The sequence below is a fragment of the Humulus lupulus genome, chromosome 5 (assembly GCF_963169125.1).
Source record: "Humulus lupulus chromosome 5, drHumLupu1.1, whole genome shotgun sequence".
In the NCBI taxonomy this organism is placed as follows: Eukaryota; Viridiplantae; Streptophyta; class Magnoliopsida; order Rosales; family Cannabaceae; genus Humulus; species Humulus lupulus.
This window is the reverse complement of record NC_084797.1, coordinates 12,327,071-12,347,410: the sequence shown is the minus strand read 5'-3', so window position 1 is coordinate 12,347,410 and position 20,340 is coordinate 12,327,071. Positions and strand designations below refer to the sequence as shown.

The 20,340-nt window shown below is 42.7% G+C and overlaps 1 protein-coding gene across 2 annotated transcripts; it reads left to right on the top strand.

Moving 5' to 3' along the window:
* Nucleotides 1–2,495: 2,495 nt before the first annotated feature.
* LOC133834468 (protein PLASTID TRANSCRIPTIONALLY ACTIVE 7) lies at nt 2,496–4,490 on the top strand. 2 transcript variants are annotated; one of them, XM_062264087.1, is made up of 4 exons: nt 2,496–2,632; nt 2,743–2,802; nt 2,889–2,948; nt 3,844–4,490. In XM_062264087.1, exons 1-4 carry the CDS (start codon nt 2,597–2,599, stop codon nt 4,177–4,179), a joined length of 492 nt encoding a protein of 163 aa, XP_062120071.1. In that variant the 5' UTR covers nt 2,496–2,596; the 3' UTR covers nt 4,180–4,490. The 2 variants fall into 2 exon arrangements, with proteins under 2 accessions (XP_062120071.1, XP_062120072.1); XM_062264088.1 differs by having other exon boundaries at nt 2,598–2,660.
* Nucleotides 4,491–20,340: the final 15,850 nt, after the last annotated feature.

Here is a 20,340-nt window from a genome sequence, read left to right as displayed (position 1 = left end):
TTTTTTTTTTTTTTTGTGAGTCACTTTACTCTCTCACCACACCTCACCACCAGTGATGTCAGATATACAGAATTTCAAATCTAGACAATAAAACGACGTCGTTTTCCTATCGACATCATTTTTACTAAATTTTTATTTTTAATTATTTTAAAAAGCAATATTATTATTGTTGTTGTCTATTTAATATTGATTGAATAGTTAAATTTATGAGGTAAGGAAAGTATTGGCGATTGGTAGGTGGACAAGGAAAAGTATTTTATCAACTTTTGCCCTGTCTTTATTTATTAATTTAATTTAATTATGCCTTCTGCTTTTTCTTTTTATCTTTTCAATTTCTTAAATTTAAGCTTTATTTAGAATATTACAATATCGTTAATCAATGTTAAAAAATTAATACAAAAATATTTGCTCTAGTAAATTGAATTAGATTAGGAATATCTTCCAATTATACTTGATTTTTATCCGAAATCGGCTGTAAAAGAAATTCCATTACTAGTAGATCTCTATAAATATAAATATGAGAAATGTGAGCCATAAGGAAATAAGATATAATATTAGAAATGTCACTAACCAAATATATAATCGAGACCATAATACAATAATAATGGTGAGGGTGATCGTTGATATAGTGGTAGATAAGGCAGGTATATGTTGTTTCAATATTTTGTCGTTTTAATCTAATATTTCTGTGCTTTAAATACAAAGATTGTGTTTGGTAAAATTGTGTTGTTTGGTAATATTTAAAAATATAATTTTTTATTTAATTAATTAAAAATTTGACAATTAAATATAAAATTGTGCTTGGTAATTCTATTTAATTTTTTTTGAATTTTAATTAAATTCAATAAACTTTGAAAATAATTTTTTTTTCACTTTCAAAATTTTTTTAAACCATTTCGACTTTTTCGTTTTTTTTTTCTTCTCTTTTTCAAATCAACACCTAATTTCATATTGTGAAACAAAAAATAAAAATAAAAGTTATCAAACACATTTATTAATTTTTGTTTTTAAAAACAAAAAACAAAAATAGTTACTAATCATATTTTTATTTTTTAAATATAAAAAAACAAAAATAAAAATAATATTTCTATTTTTGTGTTTAAAAAATTCAAAAACAAAAATTTTACCAAACACAACATTTGTTTTTGAATTTCTTAAACACAAAAATGGAAATATATTTTTTTATTTTTGTTTCTTTATTTTTAAAAAATAAAAATATATTTGGTAATTATTTTTGTTTTTTATTTTTAAAAATAAAAATTAATAAATGCATTTGATAACTTTTATTTTTATTTTTTGTTTAACAATATAAAATGAAGTGTTGATTTGAAGAAGAAAAAAATTGAAAAGTCAAAAACGATTTAAAATTTTTTTGAAAGTGAACAAAATTTATTTTCAAAATTTAATAAATTTTAATTAAAATGTTTAAAAATAATAAATAAAAATAGAGTTACTAAATAATGTTTTATATTTAATTGTCAAATTTTTAATTAATTAAATAAAAAATTATTTTTTTAAGTATTACCAAACAGCACCAAAGATTTTTAGATTTTTCTTTAATAGCCTTTGGTTGAAAATTAGCCTTAGAGATGGAAGTTATGACCTTATCAAGTGAGTCATGAATTATTAACTTAAAAATCCTTGGTTTGATTGTGAGTGTTTAACTATACATTAGCAACTTGAGAGCTTAATTTAATTAGCACATTGGTTTTTGGCTATACAAATAACTATTGTGTTCAAACCCATATAGACCACAATATAATGTAAATCAAGTGTTCTATTTGTTTATATTAAGGATTGAAAAATATAAATAAATACTCACTTTTGGTTAAGATAAGCTTATGTAGTTTTTACTCAAATTTCAAGAAAATATTATTAAGATTCATGTGGTTCTATTTCAAAGTTGATTATAATGTATAGAATAGTGTTTTTGCTTCAAATTGATGGTATGTGACTTTTACACACTCTATTATATATTATAGATAGTGACTTTTTTTTCAAAAAAAAAAAACTAATTGTCCTATTAAACTTTGATAAATTTAAGAGAGTTTTTTTTTTAAAAAAAGGGACCACATAAGAGATTGCTTGAGCAAAATTTCATTATTTTATTTTCTTAGAGACTACAATAATAAATAAGTGTAAGCTCATTTTTAGCAAACTTAAAATAATATTAGCAAAAGAAAAAATGTCCCAATTGTACAATCTCATCATTTATACTCGAGAAGCTTTAAACCGACAAGGCGACAACCTACGTTCAGAATCAAATATTTTTCTATGAAATTATTAATTTAAAAAATAATTAATAAGCGTACTTTAATGCTTATTTTCTCGTATATTTAGGGTCATTTATTTTCTAACCGTGCGATACACGCCATCCTTAGATCATTGACCGTCAAATATTGTTTTGGAACACGTCTGAAGATATAGTCAAAAAAACGTACATGTCACGTGAGGATGGCAATAACGTAATTATTCACAAACATCTTGGGCAATTTCAAAATCCCTTTTAACGATTTAATCCAAAAAAAAAAAAAAAAGCCAGAGCAAGATAAAACCGTTGTAGTAGCTCACACAAAAGCTCCAGCTACTCACAGCTATGGCTTCCTTAACCCTACCTTTCAGTCTTTCAACGGTAATTCTTCCTCTGACGATGCGAAATAGTATGAGTAAAGATAAACCCTAGTTTTCTTTTCATGAAATTACTTTTGATTTATTGAAAAAAATTTCCCTCAAATGTTGCAGAGGACGGAGCTCAGGTTGGGAAATTTTTCAATGCCTTCTAATTGCTCATTCAGGACACCGGTGTGATAAAAATCTCGTATTTTTGTTTTCAAAATTAGGGTTTTTTTAAATATTTTGTTTAAATGCCTATTTGATTTCAATGTCAGGTTGTATCCCTAATGAAAAAGGATATTGGAGGTCGACGAGTTTGGAGGCGAAGAAAATTGGTATAGCAGGATACACTTTTACTTATTTATTTATTTTTTTTTTCAATTTGAATGTTGTGAGAGTTGTATACGTAGTTTGAAGCTCATAATTTGATTAATACTATATGAGAGAAAAAAAAATAGGGGTGCTTTGTTCATGAAGCATTTAAATTTTTGGGGTAGAATTGGTGAGAACAAGTGATGAGTCGATTGTGTTCTATTGTCAGTGGACTCAACTCAATTCAACTCTACTTATGTATATGTTATTTATAGTATAGATTAAATAATATTATGGGGTTTATCCTCAAGATGGAATCTGATTATTTTTCAACTTTTTCTGCTGATTGATCGAGATTGAAGTTCAAAAATAGTTTAAGCTTGAAACTAAAGAACTTGTTTGGTGTTTTTACCATTGCTTGTCTAGGAAACTTAGCCAAATGAGTGACCAAATAATGTATTCAGCTAGCTAAATGTACAGTTACTGAACTTGAAAGTAAGAACTTGTTTAGTGTTTTTACCATTGCTTGTATGGGAAACTTAGCCAAATGAGTGACCAGATAATGTATTGAGCTAGCTAAATGTAGAGTTTTGGATCTTAAAACACAGAATTGCTCAGTACTTTTTACAAATAATGGTACCAGAATTAGGAAGATTAGTCAAATGTGTGCTTTTTACAATTACTGGTTTTAGAATTAGGAAACTTACTCAAATGAGTGACTCAGTGACCCAATAATGTATTTGGCTATCTAAATATGGAGTTTTCAATCTAAAACTTGTATCAACAAAATACTCTACTTGTATCAAACTGAGGGAAAAGAGCTAAAGGAAAACCAAACAATGGATTAGGCTTGGTAGATTAAGTATCACAAACATGTAGTTCTCACTTCTCATTTCAAAGACCATTCTATGTTTTCAGACAAAAAAAGATGAGAAGTTGCAGTACAATCTGGAAAGAGTACCTTTCCTAGAGGAGCAGGTTAGGAAGATACAGGAAGGAGGAAAGCTCCTGACAATGGATATCGAAAGACTACTTCTATCTGAAGATAACCGGTTTAATTTCGTGAACGAGATAGCAGCCGAAGCCACCGAGTATGTTGTGAACGATAGAGATTCGTATGGGGGTCACAGGAAAGCTATCCTTCATGTGATAAGTAACCGTGTGAATGATGCTGGTTTTTCCAGACCAGAGGCCTATGCAGAATCAGACCCATATAAGCCAGGACCCTCTTATTTGAAAGAAGAATTTACCTAAACAGAGTTTGATCTTGTGATGTAAAATCTTTGAGTGTTGAGAATTTTCGGCATTTTTCATATGTTAAACTTGTTAGGATTGTTTTGCTGAGATGCAAGACAGGATTTTTAGTGAAAATCATAATGTAAGGTTGTGGTTGATTTGATCTCACAATAGAACTTGGCCAAATACGAAACAAGTGAATATTTAGGCCTCGTTTGGTCTGTTTGATAAAGTAAAGCTAGTGTTTGGATGACTTTTCTCAATGTATTCTGTAATTTCATTACCAAAATACATGAAAAAAATGTATACAATCAATTTTAATTCTTCTATCATTCTTTTCATTATTAGCCGCAAGCCTAATTGAATTGTGTGGTGTTGGTCCACACGTATCTAACAGCCAACTCATTCATATCCTGACGTGGACAGGGATTGACAACGACACTCCTCATCGTTATCTATCATAGTCGCCATTATATATATTTTTTTTAAAAATTATAATTAAATATAATATTATTAAAAAAATATATTGCTAACACTGTCAAACACTTTTTTTTTTCAAAACATTTTTTTTAAATAAATGCAACAAGTTTAAAATTCTAAGTGGTGTCACCGCTAATATCTTAGAGTAAAGATAACATCAGTAGCAGAGCCAGGATTCAATTGTAGTGGAGATATATGAAAATAATACATTAAATATAAAGTCAATTACAATTCTCATCAATGGCAGAGGCAGAAGCAAATGACATAGAGAACATATTATGGATTTTATTATTAATTTTTTTAAAGTGTTTAAATGAAGTGTAATAGTAAATTACATAAATAAAAATAAATTATAAAAAAAATTGAGTGAGTAAAAAGAAAATAATAAGAAATTAACTGTTAATTATATAAAGATATAATAAGAAATTACATATTGTTGACGCGGTTCTTCGCCAACAGGTAATTAAGAGAAGAAGAGAAATGGATTAGTGCTGAAAGTAGAACCGTCACAGATGAAATCTTAGAGAATGAACTAGGTGACTCAAGACACGTTTTTAAGTGGTTCAAAGGTTAAAATCATTTTACTCCACTAGTCAATATTATTGATATCTTCTGGATTTTTGGTTACAAAGTGTATATCTCTTCTGAGACTATTTTTTCCAACCCTTATCAACTCCCAGGGTCTCCATATTTATAGGAGAAGACACCTGGAAGTTGGTAAGGAGGTCATCCCGTGACCTTCTTATTTGTCATATCAACTCTGTGACATTCATGATTAATTCCTAAACCTGACACATGAGTATGGTCAAATCGATAGATAAGGAGATAATGGGCCGCACGGCCCAACCCAGCCGTGGGTGTCTGAATACGCACGTTCCTGCTGCGTGTCCGAGAAGTCAGGGAGATATCGGACACGTGATGTCAGATATAGGCACGTTTATCTTGCGTGTGTTGACTTTACAAAGGGTCAGAGATCTATGAGCAGCAGCTCGCACCACGAGTTGCTTCTCTGACCCGACCTTCGGCCTCAAGGATCCCTTCCCCCAGTCTTGGGCAGCTTTGGCGAGTTCTTGAGGATACCTCGAGCTAAGGGGGTACGACCTGGAAAACAGGATCTCCGACCTGGGGAAGTTTACGGACTAACCTTGATTAGTCCGAGGCTCGACCTGCTAATCAGCCCGTGGAAAACCAGGGCGTACATCTGCCCCCCAAGCTCCTGCTTGTGGTATATGACGTCATATATAGAAGACCACAGTAGGGGCTTTTAGACTTCCCCACAACCCTTCACACTCCACTTTTTGTGCAGGCGTCTGATACGTGGAACGTCGTGGGTGGTGACGGTACGTTTTACGAGAATCGCATTTAATGGCCTAGTCTAAGCCCAGCCGTCGTTTCGTATTTCGAGTGGAAGGCCTTGGATCCCTCACTAGGGTCATTCAAGAGCCTTCTACACGTGATCCTTCACGTATATAAAAAGGGGGTGGCCACCCTACGCACGGGCCACCCCTTCATTCAAAATTTCCCAAATTTCTTTCCTTCTTCCCTCTCTAACTTTCACAAAAGCGAAACCCTCGCCTTCGTCGCTGCCATTCTCATTGTTCAAGAAGCTTAGGCGCATGAGTTTCTTCGAAGCTTTGGAAGCTATTTCGCCGACGGAGCCCCTATCAACGCAGCATTCTCTTCAACCTTCCAGCCATATACTGTAAGTTTCTTGACCCTGTTCATTTTGAAAACATGCTAATGTAGCTTAGGTAAAAAAAATTACTGTAGCCGCATGCAAGGGTTTTCTGGGTTGCGTGGATAAGGAGGGTGACAACCCTCTTTAGGCTAGGACATATTGGTTGTAGGAAATCGCCTTAGAGTCTGGGTTTCAGGATACTTTTTCTGGGACATTTTCTGGGTAGGAGTTTTGGGGAATTTTGGGTGCAAAACCGGGTAGCTTAGGGAACAAGCCTCATGGGCGGTTTTGCAATTCCTGCCTACTGAAACTTTCCTCCCAAGGCAAATTTCACTCTGAACCTCCTGACAAGCGAATTCCGAGCAATCTGGGATCTGTTGGGAGCATACGCGCGTGTTCACTGAACCGCGTGGTTCCACTTCCCACGAGCTGGGCTTTCCTCAGCTCGTGCAAATAATAATTATTCTTCCTCCCGCTTGGGTCGCCTTTTCTAAAATGTTTTCTTGTGTTCACTAGGCGACCAGATGGCTCCAAAAAAGAACCTCCCTCAGAAGAACGTTGGAAGCTCGGCCTCCCGGCAGGAGAAGGGAAAGGCGGTGATGCCCAGCTCGCCGATCCCCCATTTTGGGCCGGCCGTGGAGAAACAAGTCGAGGTGGCCCCCGACGCATTCTTTGAGGCGGAGAGAATTGTCTCAAAGGTAACCGATCAGGTGAAGATCAACAAACTCTTCCTCACCCACAAGATCCCATTAGGGAAAGCCTCAGTCATAGCCCGACCTGCTGCGGAGGGCAAGCGGAGCTGTACGCCGCTAGACGAATCGTTTGCGGCCTGGAGTGGTGAACACTTCAAGGCAGGGGCCTTCCTCCCCCTGGATCAGTACTTCGCTGATTTCCTGAACTACGTGGGGTTGGCCCCTTTTCAGCTCCCCCCCAACTCCTACCGTCTGCTGGCAGGGTTGAGGTACTTGTTCAAGAAGCAGGAGTGGGAGGTCCCTACTCCTGCTGATATTTTATATTTCTTTTGCCTCAAAGCCAGCCCGGATCAGCGGGGGCGAGGTGACGGGTTTTACTATTTAACCTGTTTTCCTAATACGGCGGCAGTCATCGAGCTGCCAAGCCATCCAAATGACTTCAAGGACCAGTTCTTCATGTCATTTGGGTTCCGGAACTGTGAGCACCACTACTTCAATCGTCCTCGTAAGTGAACCCTGACCCTAGCTTGCCTTTTAAGTGTTGTTTAATTTTAGCTCCTCCCGTATTCCATTCTGATTCCAGCCCAATCTTGCAGCCATCTACGCGAGGACCGAGAAGTCTGCGACCCTCGGGGGTCAATATGAAACACTGGCGGGCTTGCCCCCCAGTGAAAAGGACTATCGCATGCTCGTGACGGACAAGACGATGGTGTTCTGCAAACTGATTTTTCCAAATCAGACTCTGAACCTGAAGAGGCTTCGGGGGCCGCCCTCAACTCGCGCAAACAGACCTATCACCGTGGAGGAGGTCGCGGAAGAGGAGGCGAGGAGGACGAAACGACTGAAGTTCCGCTCATGAGGAATAGGAAGAGGAACTTGGAGGTCGCCCAAGGGATGGACGAAGAGAGGAGCCAATCCGGAGCAACCGCGGGTCCTTCCGGCCAAGGTAACCCTTTCTTGCTTAGGAATGTAGATAGGGCCACTGCGGACCCCCGGCTGGTTAGGTTCAATCCTAGGCAGATCGTCCATCGCCACCAAAGGAACCCGGACCTGAACATACTCCTGCTCCATTGTGTTGATCGGCTCGTGCTGGATCACCAGGATAGTCGGCCTAGGGGTACCATAGTAGTAGATAACACCCTAGCTTTTAGGTCGATCATTTTTAAGGAGTATGGGACCAATTTACGCACATGGCCATCACTCCAGAGAGGCATCTATGCTCCGGGGCTTAGGCAGTATGTAGAAGAGTCTAGTCCCGAGTCAGAACCGGACCCCGAACTTGCGCCTATTCGGGAAATAATCGTCTTAGGTTCTTCCAGCTCGGGGGGTAGGGCTCCTCTAGTATTCGCATACTTTTTGCCTTTAACCTTTTGCTTTTATTTCTGCCTGATTGCTAACTTGTAATAACTATGTTTTTTGTTTTCGCAGAAGAGATGTCTCAGCCCGAGGATAATCTGCGGGACATAGACTTCGGGGGGAGTCCCCCGGCAGGGCCAAGATTGAAAAGACTCCGAGGGTCCAAGAGCACGGCTGGGGGCTCCACCAAATCCCCGGCAAAGGAGAAGGAAAAAACCCCACCATCACAGGTCGGGGGGGCAACTCTTCTTTCTGGCGGAGCAGGACACATGCCCCCGCCGACCCAGCGATCTCCCTCAGCCGCCCAGGACGTGGGAATGGAGGTCGTGCCCCCGGTGTACGCATCACGGTTGACGCCCCAGATCTGGAGAAGATCCCAGAAGCCTTCCGGGGGACGGTGTATGAGTCGGCGAGCTACGCCGTCAAACATTTCTACAAGTTCAAAGAGAAGGAGCTCCGGGCTATTGAGACACTGAGCCCGATCCACGTAATAGAGTCATCGATGGACATGGCCCTAACAGTAAGCTGCCCCATTCTTTTAAGGCTTTATCCCTCACACACACCGCCTTATTTTTCCACTTAGCCGATTTTTCTCCTGTTTCTCGCAAGGCATCGCTGCCGTACACCGAGGCATCGCCAGGACCAGAGCTCAGCTCGAGGAGATGAAGGCTGGTCGCCAGGCCGCCCTTCAGGAGGCTCATGTGGCGAAAGATGTGCTGACCTCGAAGGCCGAGTTAGAGAGGACCCGCTCGAAGGTCAAAGAGCTTGAGACATCCCTTGCCACCTCGCGAACTGACCTCGAGGCAGCGAAGACCGAGGCCCAGGCCACCCTTGAAGCTGAACGGGCCACCTCGGAACGGTCCATGCAGGAACTGTTCTATCGTTGCTGGGCCCACAACCCGGAGGCTGACTTCTCCTTCATGCCGTCGGGTCTCTGGGCGCGCTTGTTGGTGAAGTTCCAAGCCCGCTTTGACAAAGAGGTGCCGCCTTCGGAGACTGGGGAAGCCTCTGGTGCAGCGGAGCAGGATGAGACCGCGACCTGCAAGGGGCCGACCGACGGGGCTTAGAGCGTTTTTTTTTTCTTTTTATTTTGAAGTATTTTATGTAATCTTTAGCACGAGGTATTCTTTCCTCGAGACAATTTTCCTTGCAATTTAAACTTGGGTATTTCTTCATGATTTTGGCTATAATACACATATTTTATTGTTTAATAAACTTAGTTCGTGTTAACCGTTATTTATATCCCGGGCCCTTTAAGAAGAACCACGATCAATAAATTTAAGTTAACTTCTAAGTTTTATGACCCGGTTAAAACCAGGAGCTTATTTTGAAAACTTAGTTCGTGTCAACTTTTTATCCATATCTCGTGCTCTTTAAGAAGAACCACGATCAATAAATTTAAGTTAACTTCTAAGTTTTATGACCCGGTTAAAACCAGGAGCTTATTTTGAAAACTTAGTTCGTGTCAACTTTTTATCCATATCTCGTGCTCTTTAAGAAGAACCACGATCAATAAATTTAAGTTAACTTCTAAGTTTTATGACCCGGTTAAAACCAGGAGCTTATTTTGAAAACTTAGTTCGTGTCAACTTTTTATCCATATCTCGTGCTCTTTAAGAAGAACCACGATCAATAAATTTAAGTTAACTTCTAAGTTTATGACCTGGTTAAAACCAGGATAGGACTTAGTTCGCGTTAACCCTTATACATTGATAAGAATCAACACTTAAGTCGTTAAGGAGACCTGGTTATATCCAGGTACCATATGCCCCCCAAGTAACTGGGAAAGGGTCTTTCGTGGTTACTTTAAGATCGCACTTGCAAAAAAGAAAAACTTGATTCTTATTTATACATAAAAAGTGGCCTTCCAGGCCTTACAAGTGGATCATTGATAATATTTCTTTAAATGGATGGTGTTCCAAGTCCGTGGGACTGCCCCTCCATCAAGTCGAGCTAACTTATAAGTTCCTTCCTTGATGACTTCAATGACCTAGTATGGTCCTTCCCAGTTCGGTCTTAAGACTCCATCCTTGGGATCTTTTCCGGCCAGGAAGACTCTTCTTAGGACCAAGTTGCCAACGCTAAAGGTACGTTTTTTGACTTTAGCGTTGAAGTAGCGAGCGATCTTTTGCTGGTAATGGGCGAGCTGGAGTTGCGAATCCTCTCGCCTTTCATCGATAAGGTCTGGGGAATGGCATAGGAGCTCGTGGTTCCTATCCTGGTCGTAAGACTGGACCCTATGCGACAGAACTTTAATTTCCACGGGGAGGACTGCTTCACTCCCAAAGGTTAGGGAGAAAGGAGTGTGACCCGTAGGAGTTCGATGTGAGGTCCGGTATGCCCAAAGGACCTGGGGGAGCTGTTCTGGCCAGATCCCCTTTGCCTCATCTAGCCTCTTCTTGAGGCTCGCCTTTAGAGTTTTGTTGACAGCCTCGACCTGGCCGTTTGCCTGAGGATAGGCCACAGAGGAGAAGCTTTTCACAATCCCGTGCCTTTCACAAAACTCAGTGAACAGGTCGCTGTCGAACTGAGTGCCGTTTTCGGAGACAATCTTCTTCGGCAGGCCGAACCGACAGATGATGCTTTTAACCACAAAGTCGAGTACCTTCTTCGATGTTATTGTTGCCAACGGCTCTGCCTCGGCCCACTTAGTAAAGTAGTCGATGGCTACCACGGCGTAGCGGACCCCGCCCTTTCCGGTAGGCAGGGCGCCTACTAAATCTATCCCTCAAACGGTGAATGGCCAAGGGGCTGAGATCATTTTCAGTTCGACTGGAGGAGCTCGGGCAACCGCAGCGAAGCGCTGGCACTTGTCGCACTTTTTCACATATGAAATCGAGTCTTTGGATAGAGTTGGCCAGAAATAACCTTGCCTGAGAACCTTCAAGGCCAGGCTTTGCCCCCCAGCATGATCTCCGCAGAATCCTTCATGAATGTCTTGCAAGATGACATGTGCCTCATCTGGATGAACGCACCGGAGGAGAGGTCGGTACAACACACCATCGACCAGCGTGTACCTCGGAGCTTGATACAAGACTCACCGTGCATCGCTACGCTCTTCAGGCAGCTTACCTTCGACGAGATACTCAAGAATGGGGGTCATCCAGGTCGGCCTGGCATCAATCATCTCGACCTCTGCCCGATCTCCCTCTATACTTGGTTCTTTTAAGAATTCTATTGGCACTAACCCCAGGGTTTCTGTCTCTCCCGAGGTGGCGAGTTTGGCGAGAGAATCTGCGTTGGCGTTCTCTTCCCGAGGTATCTGTTCAATCGATCCTCGCTCAAATGTGGACAGCTCAGTTTTTACCTTCGCTAAATAGGCGGCCATCTTGGGTCCCCGCGCCTGATATTCGCCTAGAACCTGGTTTACCACGAGCTGGGAGTCACTGAAGCACTGGACGGAGGTCGCCTTTAACTCCTGAGCTACCCTTAGCCCAGCTAACAAGGCTTCGTACTCTGCCTCATTGTTGGACGCCTTGAACCCGAACCTTAGCGCCGAGTGGAACCTATGTCCCTTGGGGGATATTAGGATGATTCCAGCCCCGGAGCCGCTCTCGTTAGATGAACCATCAACGAAGATCTTCCACGACGAATGCGGCGAGGCGACTTGACGTAGGCCTTCTGATGGATCCTCCTGGAACTCCGCCACGAAGTCAGCCAACGCCTGACTTTTTATGGCAGTTCGTGGAGTATAGAAAATCTCGAACTGACTGAGCTCGACCGCCCACTTTAACAAACGTCCCGATGCTTCAGGCTTTTGCAAAACCTACCTTAGAGGCTGATCGGTCATGACGTGTACCGAATGGGACTGGAAATACGGTCTGAGCTTTCGCGAGGCTGTGATTAGGCAGAACGCCAATTTTTCCATCAGTGGGTACCGTGACTCTGCTCCGAGGAGTCTCTTGCTGATGTAGTAGACTGGCTTTTGAACTTGGTCCTCTTCTCGTACTAGCATGGCGCTAGCTGCATCCTCCGTGACGGCCATGTAGAGGAAAAGAGTTTTTATCGAGCACATTCAACAAGCGATATATCGCAGCATCATAGGCAATATATCGACACAATGGAATTTTTGGAAATTTTTATGGAAATTCGTAGGTTTTTGGATTTTTGTAAAGAAGAATAAAAAGAAGATCAAAAGGGAGAGAGAAGGAGGCGCTCTGACGGCAGAGGAAAAGAAACAGAGAAGAATCTACTTTTATTTTGTTTGTTTTTCTTTATGCTTTTGAATTTTAGATTGTGTGATGAAGTTTAATATTATGAACTAAATTCTTATTTAGAGTATTTTAATGTAGTCACTGGATATTCTATTCGTCTTTAATGCAATTTCTATGAATATTTGAATTTATGGTTATCTATTGTTCTTATGTTTAATGCTTGTAATTGATTGGCCATCTGTTGCATGATTATTGGTTTTAATTCAATATCTGAGAAGTGAGAATTGGAATAGCTTTAGACAATAGACATAGATTTCAATTTAGAACGAAAGTATCAAATTGGTTTGTGTAGCAATTAGGTTTTTGTTCTTAATGCGGTTTATGTGTAGAATTTATCACAGACATGTAGAGAATTCACAGGTAAACTGAATATTTTATATCTTGAGAAAGAATAGAATTGTCAATAGTAAACCTGCTATAATCATAGATCAAAGAAACATATTAGTTGTATTATTAATTGAATATAATTGAAGGTTGATGAAATTAGAATACTCTAATCCTTCGCTTATATTAAATTTCATTAATTAAATTTTGCTTTCCTAGTTTATTGTTCATTGTTAATTATCACTAAATTTTCATTAGTCAAATAGAAATAAAAGTTTGCTATTGGTAATTATTAGATCAATTCCCTGAGGGAACGATACTGTATTTCCACTACTATTACTTGTTTATTTGGTTGCGTATACTTGCGCAGTAAAAATATCGCAACACGCAGCGAGTTCTGTATCAAGCTCCCAGGTACACTATAGTAGATGGGGTGTTATATCGACATGGGCACTCCCTACCTCTCCTACGGTGTGTTCTTCCAGACGAAGCAAAGGCCATTCTGCAGGAAGTGCATGAGGGTTTTTGCGGAGATCACACTGGGGGGCAAAGCTTGGCCTTAAAGGTCCTGAGGCAAGGTTATTACTGGCCAGCTCTGTCCAAAGACTCAATCTCATATGTGAAGAAGTGCGACAAGTGCCAGCGATTCGCCACAGTTGCCCGAGCTCCCCCAGTCGAGCTGAAGATGATCTCGTCCCCATGGCCGTTTGCAGTTTGGGGGATCAACTTGGTTGGCGCCCTCCCTACTGGAAAAGGCGGGGTCCGTTACACCGTGGTGGCCATCGACTACTTTACAAAGTGGGCTGAGGCAGAACCTCTGGCAATGATAACTTCCAAAAAAGTCATTGACTTCGTGGTTAAGAGCATTATTTGCCGATTCGGGCTGCCCAAGAAGATCGTTTCCGACAATGGGACTCAGTTCGATAGCGACCTGTTTACTGAATTTTACGAAAGGTACGGAATTGTGAAAAGTTTCTCCTCCGTGGCCTATCCTCAGGCGAACGGTCAGGTCGAGGCTGTCAACAAGACTCTCAAGGCGAGCCTCAAGATGAGACTAGATGAAGCGAAGGGGGTCTGGCCAGAACAGCTCCCCCAGGTCCTATGGGCATACCGGACCTCGCATCGGACTCCGACGGGTCATACTCCTTTTTCTCTGACCTTTGGGAGTAAGGCAGTCCTCCCCGTGGAGATTAAGGTACTTTCGCATAGGGTCCAGTCATATGACCAGGACCGCAACCGCGAGCTACTGTGCGCTTCCCTTGACTTGGTTGATGAAAGACGAGAAGATTCGCAACTCCAGCTCGCCCATTATCAGCAGAAGATCACTCGCTATTTCAACTCAAAAGTCAAGAATCTCGCCTTTAACGTTGGCGACCTGGTCCTTAGGAGAGTTTTCTTGGCCAGTAAGGATCCCAAAGATGGATTCTTGGGACCGAACTGGGAAGGGCCATATCAAGTCATCGAGGTCATTAAGGAGGGAACTTATAAGTTAACTCGTCTTGATGGAGGGGCAGTCCCACGAACTTGGAACGCCATCCATTTGAAGAAATATTATCAATGATTCACTTGTAAGGCCTGAAAGACCATTTTTTATGTATTAAGCAATGATAATTAACTTTTTGTTTATATTTGTACATGTTTTTAAATGTAATCTAAAGTAACCACGAAAGACCCTTTCCCAGTTACTTGGGGGGCATATGGTACCTGGATATAACCAGGTCGCCTTAATGACTTAGAAGTTGATTCATTTCGATTAATCGTTGTTTTTCTTAAAAAACGCGAGATATTGATAAGGATTAACGCAAACTAAGTCCTATCCTGGATCTAACCAGGTCGCCTTAAAACTTAGAAGTTAATTTAAATCAATTGATTGTTGCTTTTCTTAAAGAGCACGAGATATTGATAAAAGTTAACACGAACTAAGTTTTCAAAGTAAGTTCCTGGATACAACCAGGTCATAAAACTTGGAAGTTAATTTAAATCGATTGGTTGTTGTTCTTCCTAAAGAGCACGAGATATTGATAAAAATTAACGCGAACTAAGTTTTTTCAAAATAGTAACTAAAGTGCGCAAAGATAAGGAAATAAGTCAATTAAAAATAAAATTGATAAATTGATTGTCTCGAGGTGGAAACACCTCGTGCATAAGTTACAAAAAAAAAAAATATAAAGGAGTGGGAGCAAAAAAGGAAGGCCCTAAGCTCCGCCAGGCTGCCCCGTGGAGGTTGCCGTCTCGCCCTCCTGCTCAGCTGCGCTGGAGACTTCCTCGGCCTCGGAAGGTGCCTCTTTCTCGAGGCGAGCTTTAAACCCTTCCAGCAAAGGCTCCCAGACTTCCGCTGCTAAGAAGGAGAAATCGCCATCCGGGTTGTAGGCCCAGCAATTATAGAGCATGTCCTCCAGGGCGGTGCTGGAGGCTGCCTGCTCGGCTTCCAAGGCGGTTTTGGCTCCAGCCTTCGCTGTATCCAGCTCCGCCCGCGCAGCGGCAAGGGCAGCCTTGGCCTTCTCGGCCCCAGCCTTCGCGGTGTCTAGCTCCGCCCGTGCAGTGGCAAGGGTGGCCTTGGTTGCCTCGACCTCCTGAAGCTTGGGACGGGCTCCTTCCAGCTCGGCCTACGTGGCCGCCAGGGCGTCCTTAACCACCTGATGCTCGCCCCGCATATCTTTGAGCTGGGCCTTGGTCCTGGCTATGCTCTGATGGAGGGCAACGATGCTCTGCGAAAATGGAGAGGCAACTACCTTAATAAAAAAAAAAGAAGGAAGAGAGAAGGGAGAAAGGAAAAACAGGGCAAGGCAAGATAATTAAAAACCATTAAGGGTAAGGTCAGCTTACCGTTAGGGCCATGCCCAGTGAAGATTTCAGCACGCCCACCGGGCTCATTGTTTCGATGGCCCTGAGCTCCTTCTCATTGAAATTGTAAATATGGCTGACGGCGTAGTTCGCTGTCTCGTACACCGTCCCACGGAAGGCCTCGGGAATCTTCCCCAGGTCCTGGGGGTCAACCGGGATGCGCACCTCGGAGGTTGAACTTGCCGGAGTCCCGATCTCCGCCCCCGTGTCCCAGACGAAGGCCGGAGCTCGCGGAGGGGGTGGGGGCATGATGCTCCCCCCTGCAGCGGGAGGAACAGTTCCCACGACCTAGGCGGCTGGCGGCTGCTCCTTTTCCTTGGCAGGAGACTTGGATGGGGTCCCGGCGCCTTTCTTCAGCGTCCGGAGATTCTTCATTCTGGGCCCAGCGGCCCCAGCTGAGGAGTTCCCCCCAATGAGCGTAGCCCGCAGACTTTGTCCCCCGGACTGAGACATCTCTTCTGTCAAAACAAAGATATGGTTAGCGCACAAGGCAACATTCATGCAAAAAAAAAAAGCAAAGGAGAAATTCAAGTATATATAAATACTAAAAGGGAATCCTACCCCCCGAGCTAGAGGAAGAGCCTATGGTTACGACCAACGGCCCCGAAGCTCCTGCGGGAGAATCTAAGTCGATTATTTCTCGAGCTGGCGCAAGTTCTGGATCCGACACGGGTTCCGAGCTAGATTCTTCTACATATTGCCTAAGTCCCGGAGCTAGGCACCCCTCCGGAGTGATGGCCATGACCGAAGGTTGGTCCCATACTCCTCAAATAGGATCGACCTAAAGGCTAGGGTGTTATCTACGACTACGGTACCCCTAGGGTGGCTATCTTGGTAATCCAGCACGAGCTGGTCGACACAGTGGAGCAGGGTTGTATCCAGGTCCGGATCACGTCGGTGGCGTTGGACGATCTGTTTGGGATTATACCTAGCTTGCCGGGGGTCAGCAATGGCCCTATCTAAATTCCTAAACATATACGGGTTACCTTGGCCAGAAGGAACCGCGGCTGCTCCGGACTGGATCCTCTCCTCGTCCGTTCTCTGGGCGACCTCCAACGCCCGCTTCCTGTTCCTCACGAGGGGAACCTCTTCCTCCTTGTCCTCCTCATCTTCATCCCCCGCGACCTCCTCCACGATGATAGGCCTCATATTGCGAGCTGGGGGAAGCGCCCGGGACCTCCTCAGGTTCAGAGTCTGACCTTTGGAGATCAGCTTACAGGCCAGCATCGTCTCGTCTGTCACGAGCAGACGATAATCCTTTTCACTGGGGGGCAAGCCCGCCAGTGTCTCGTACTGGGCCCCGAGGGTCACAGATTTCTCTGTCCCAGCGAAGATAGCTGCAGAATTATCCTAAGTCAGGACGGATAAAAGGGAAGCTAAATGATACTTAACTTACGAGCTAAGGTTGAAAAACACTTACGAGGACGATTGAAGTAGTGGAGCTCGCAGTTTCGGAACCCCGTCGACATAAAGAATTGATCTTTAAATTCGTTGGGGTGGCTGGGCAGCTCGATGACCGCAGCCGTGTTGGGGAACCGGGTTAAGTAATAAAACCCATCGCCTCGTCCCCGCTGCTCCGGGCTGGCCTTGAGGCAGAAGAAGTACAGGATGTCCGCAGGAGTGGGGACCTCCTACTCCTGTTTCAGAAACAAGTACCTTAACCCCGCCAGCAGACGGTAAGAGTTGGGGGGGAGCTGGAATGGGGCCAACCTCACGTAATTGAGGAAATCAGCGAAATACTGATCCAACGGGAGGAAGGACCCCACCTTGAAATGCTCGTCACTCCAGGCCGAGAATGCCTCGTCGAGTGGCGCGCAGCTCCGCTCGCTCTCTGCGGGAGGTTGGGCTATCACGGATTCTCTCCCTAACTCAATTTTGTGGGAGAGGAAGATCTTGTTTACCTTCGCCTGGTCGGTAATCTTTGAGACGATCCTCTCCACCTCAAAGAACGCGTCAGGGGCCACTTCGAGCTCCTGTTCCACTGCTGGCCCGAAGTTAGGGATCGGGGATTCGGCCATCACCGCCTTTCCTTTGTCTTGTTGGGAGGCCGAGCTGCCAGCGGTCCTCTTTGGAGCGTTCTTCTTCGGTGCCATCTGGTCGCCTAGCGAACAAAAGAAAAGATTTCAGAAAAGGCGACCTAAGCATGGCGAAGGATCAGAATGAATGTTCTTTGCACGAGCTGAGGTAAGCCCAGCCCGTGGAGAGTGAGACCACGCGGTTCTATGAACACGCGCCTGTGCTCCCAACAGATCCCAGATTACTCGGAATTCGTGTGTCAGGAGGGTCAGTTTAGAATTTTGCCTTGGAGGAAAAGTTCCAATAGGCAAGAAAGGCAAAACCGCCTGTGAAGCGTGTCCCCTAAGCTACCCGGTTTTGCACCCAAAATACTAGATATTTTGAACCAGCATACCAAAAATCCTACCCCAAAATTTTCCCCAGAAAATGCATCCTATAAACCATGCTTCTAAATGGTTTTCTACTGCAAAGATGCCCTAACCTAAAAGGCTTTCTCCCTTCATTTCCACAAAATACCAGCAAAACCCTTGCATGCGGCTACAGTAAATATTTACCTAAGCTACAGTGAAAAATAATTTCAAAACATGCACAGTCAGGAGACTTACAGAATGTTTGGCTGGGAAGAGGATGAAGGAATCGCCTGGGTTGGGGCTTCATCGGAGTGAGTGATTCCAAAGCTCCGCAGGAGTCCTTGCGCCTGAGTTTCTGGAACGCCGAAGATGGTAACCAGAAAGAGAAAAAAGGGGGGATTTTTTAGAGCAAGAAGAAGAGGAAAATTTCTGAGAAATTTCAAATGAAAGGGTGGCCCATGCGTAGGGTGGCCACCCCTTTTATATACATGAAGGGTCACGTGAAGAGGGCCGTTTGATTGCCCTGATGTGGGATCCAAGGTCCTCCACTCAAAAGACGAAACAACGGCTGAGTATAGGCTAAGCCATTAAATGCGGTTCTCGGAAGACGTACCGTCACCAACCACGATGTTCCACGTATTCGGCGCCTGCGTAGAATGTGGAATATGAAGAGTTCATGGGGAAGCCTAAAAGCCCCTACTGTGGCCCTACACGACGTCGTGCACCACGAGCAGGGGCTTGGGGGGCAGATGTACGCCCTGATTTTCCCACAGGCTGATTAGCGAGCTGAGGTACGACCTAATCATGATTACCATGTGGACGTCCCCAAGATCGGAGCTGCCATCGTACGATCCTACCTCCTTAGCTCAAGGTAACCTAAGGGTTCGCCAAGATTACTTGAGGACTGAGTCTGGACTCTGAGTGCCGCAGGTCGAGGGAAGCATCCAGCTCATGGTACGAGTTGGAGTTGGAGGCTGTGACCTTTTATAAAGTCAACCACGCAAGGTAAACGTGCATATATCAGACATCATGTGTCTGATATGTCCCTGACTTCTCGGACACGCAGCAAAAACGTGCGAATTCAGACACCCACGACTGGGTTGGGCCGTGCGGCCCATTATCCCCTTACCTATTGATTTGACCACACTTATGTGTCAGGGTTAGGAATTAATCATGAATGTCTCAGAGTTGACATGATAGGTAAGAAGGTCACGGGATGACCTTCTTACCAACTCCCAGGTGCCTTCTCCTATAAACATGGAGGCCTTGGGAGTTAATAGGGGTTGGATTTGATATTGTAAGAAATATCCTGTAAAAGAATATCCAGTATATAGCAATAATATTGACTAGTGGAGTAGAAGGATTTTAACCTTTGAACCACTTAAAAAACGTATTTGGTGTCACCATCTCATTTCCAAGATCATTAATCTATTTCGGTTCAACACAAGCACTAATCCCTTCCTCTTCTTTTCTTAATTACCTGTTGGCGAAGAACCGCGTCAACATGGGAGTTACATGAGTTGTTAAAATCGTTAAAAGTGGAAAAAAGAGTATAAAATTGGCTGCACACGTCTTTGGCCGCAACCACCATTCCTTTTCGCGGCCGTGTGCATCTGTCCACCAGGCCGCAGCTAGGGACACTGGTGGTCGTGGCCACAGACCAATTTTCAGCACATCACTTTTGTGCATTTTCCAAACGGCTCTATACTCTTCTCACATGACTTTGTAACCTCCAAACACATTATGAGAGTTAAAATCATATCTCCAACAACCATTTTATATAATGGCTTTGTAAAATCCAAAATCAAATGTGTAATATACAATCTACACATTATTGGGTAATATTTGGGAGTTTCAAATTTGTAACTAATTTTGTAATTCCAAAATATGTTACATTTGGGCACACACATGTGTCCAATCTTGTAACTCTTAATAATATGTTACAAAGTATGACAAATCACATTTGTGTGACAAATCATATTTTGTAACATTATTTAATCTAACATTATATTATTTAAAATAATATAACAGATTTAACTGTCTATATACTTTTGATTTTTAGTTAAAATATATACTTTATAAATCTTTAACATAATTTTAATATCTGGTTGTTAATATTTTAATTCTTTAGTGTTTCTCACTTACTGATTCTACTAATTTTCACTAAAGAGTTATTGGCTACTGGTTTTATTGTTGCATTCTTTTCAAAAATTCTAAGTCACATT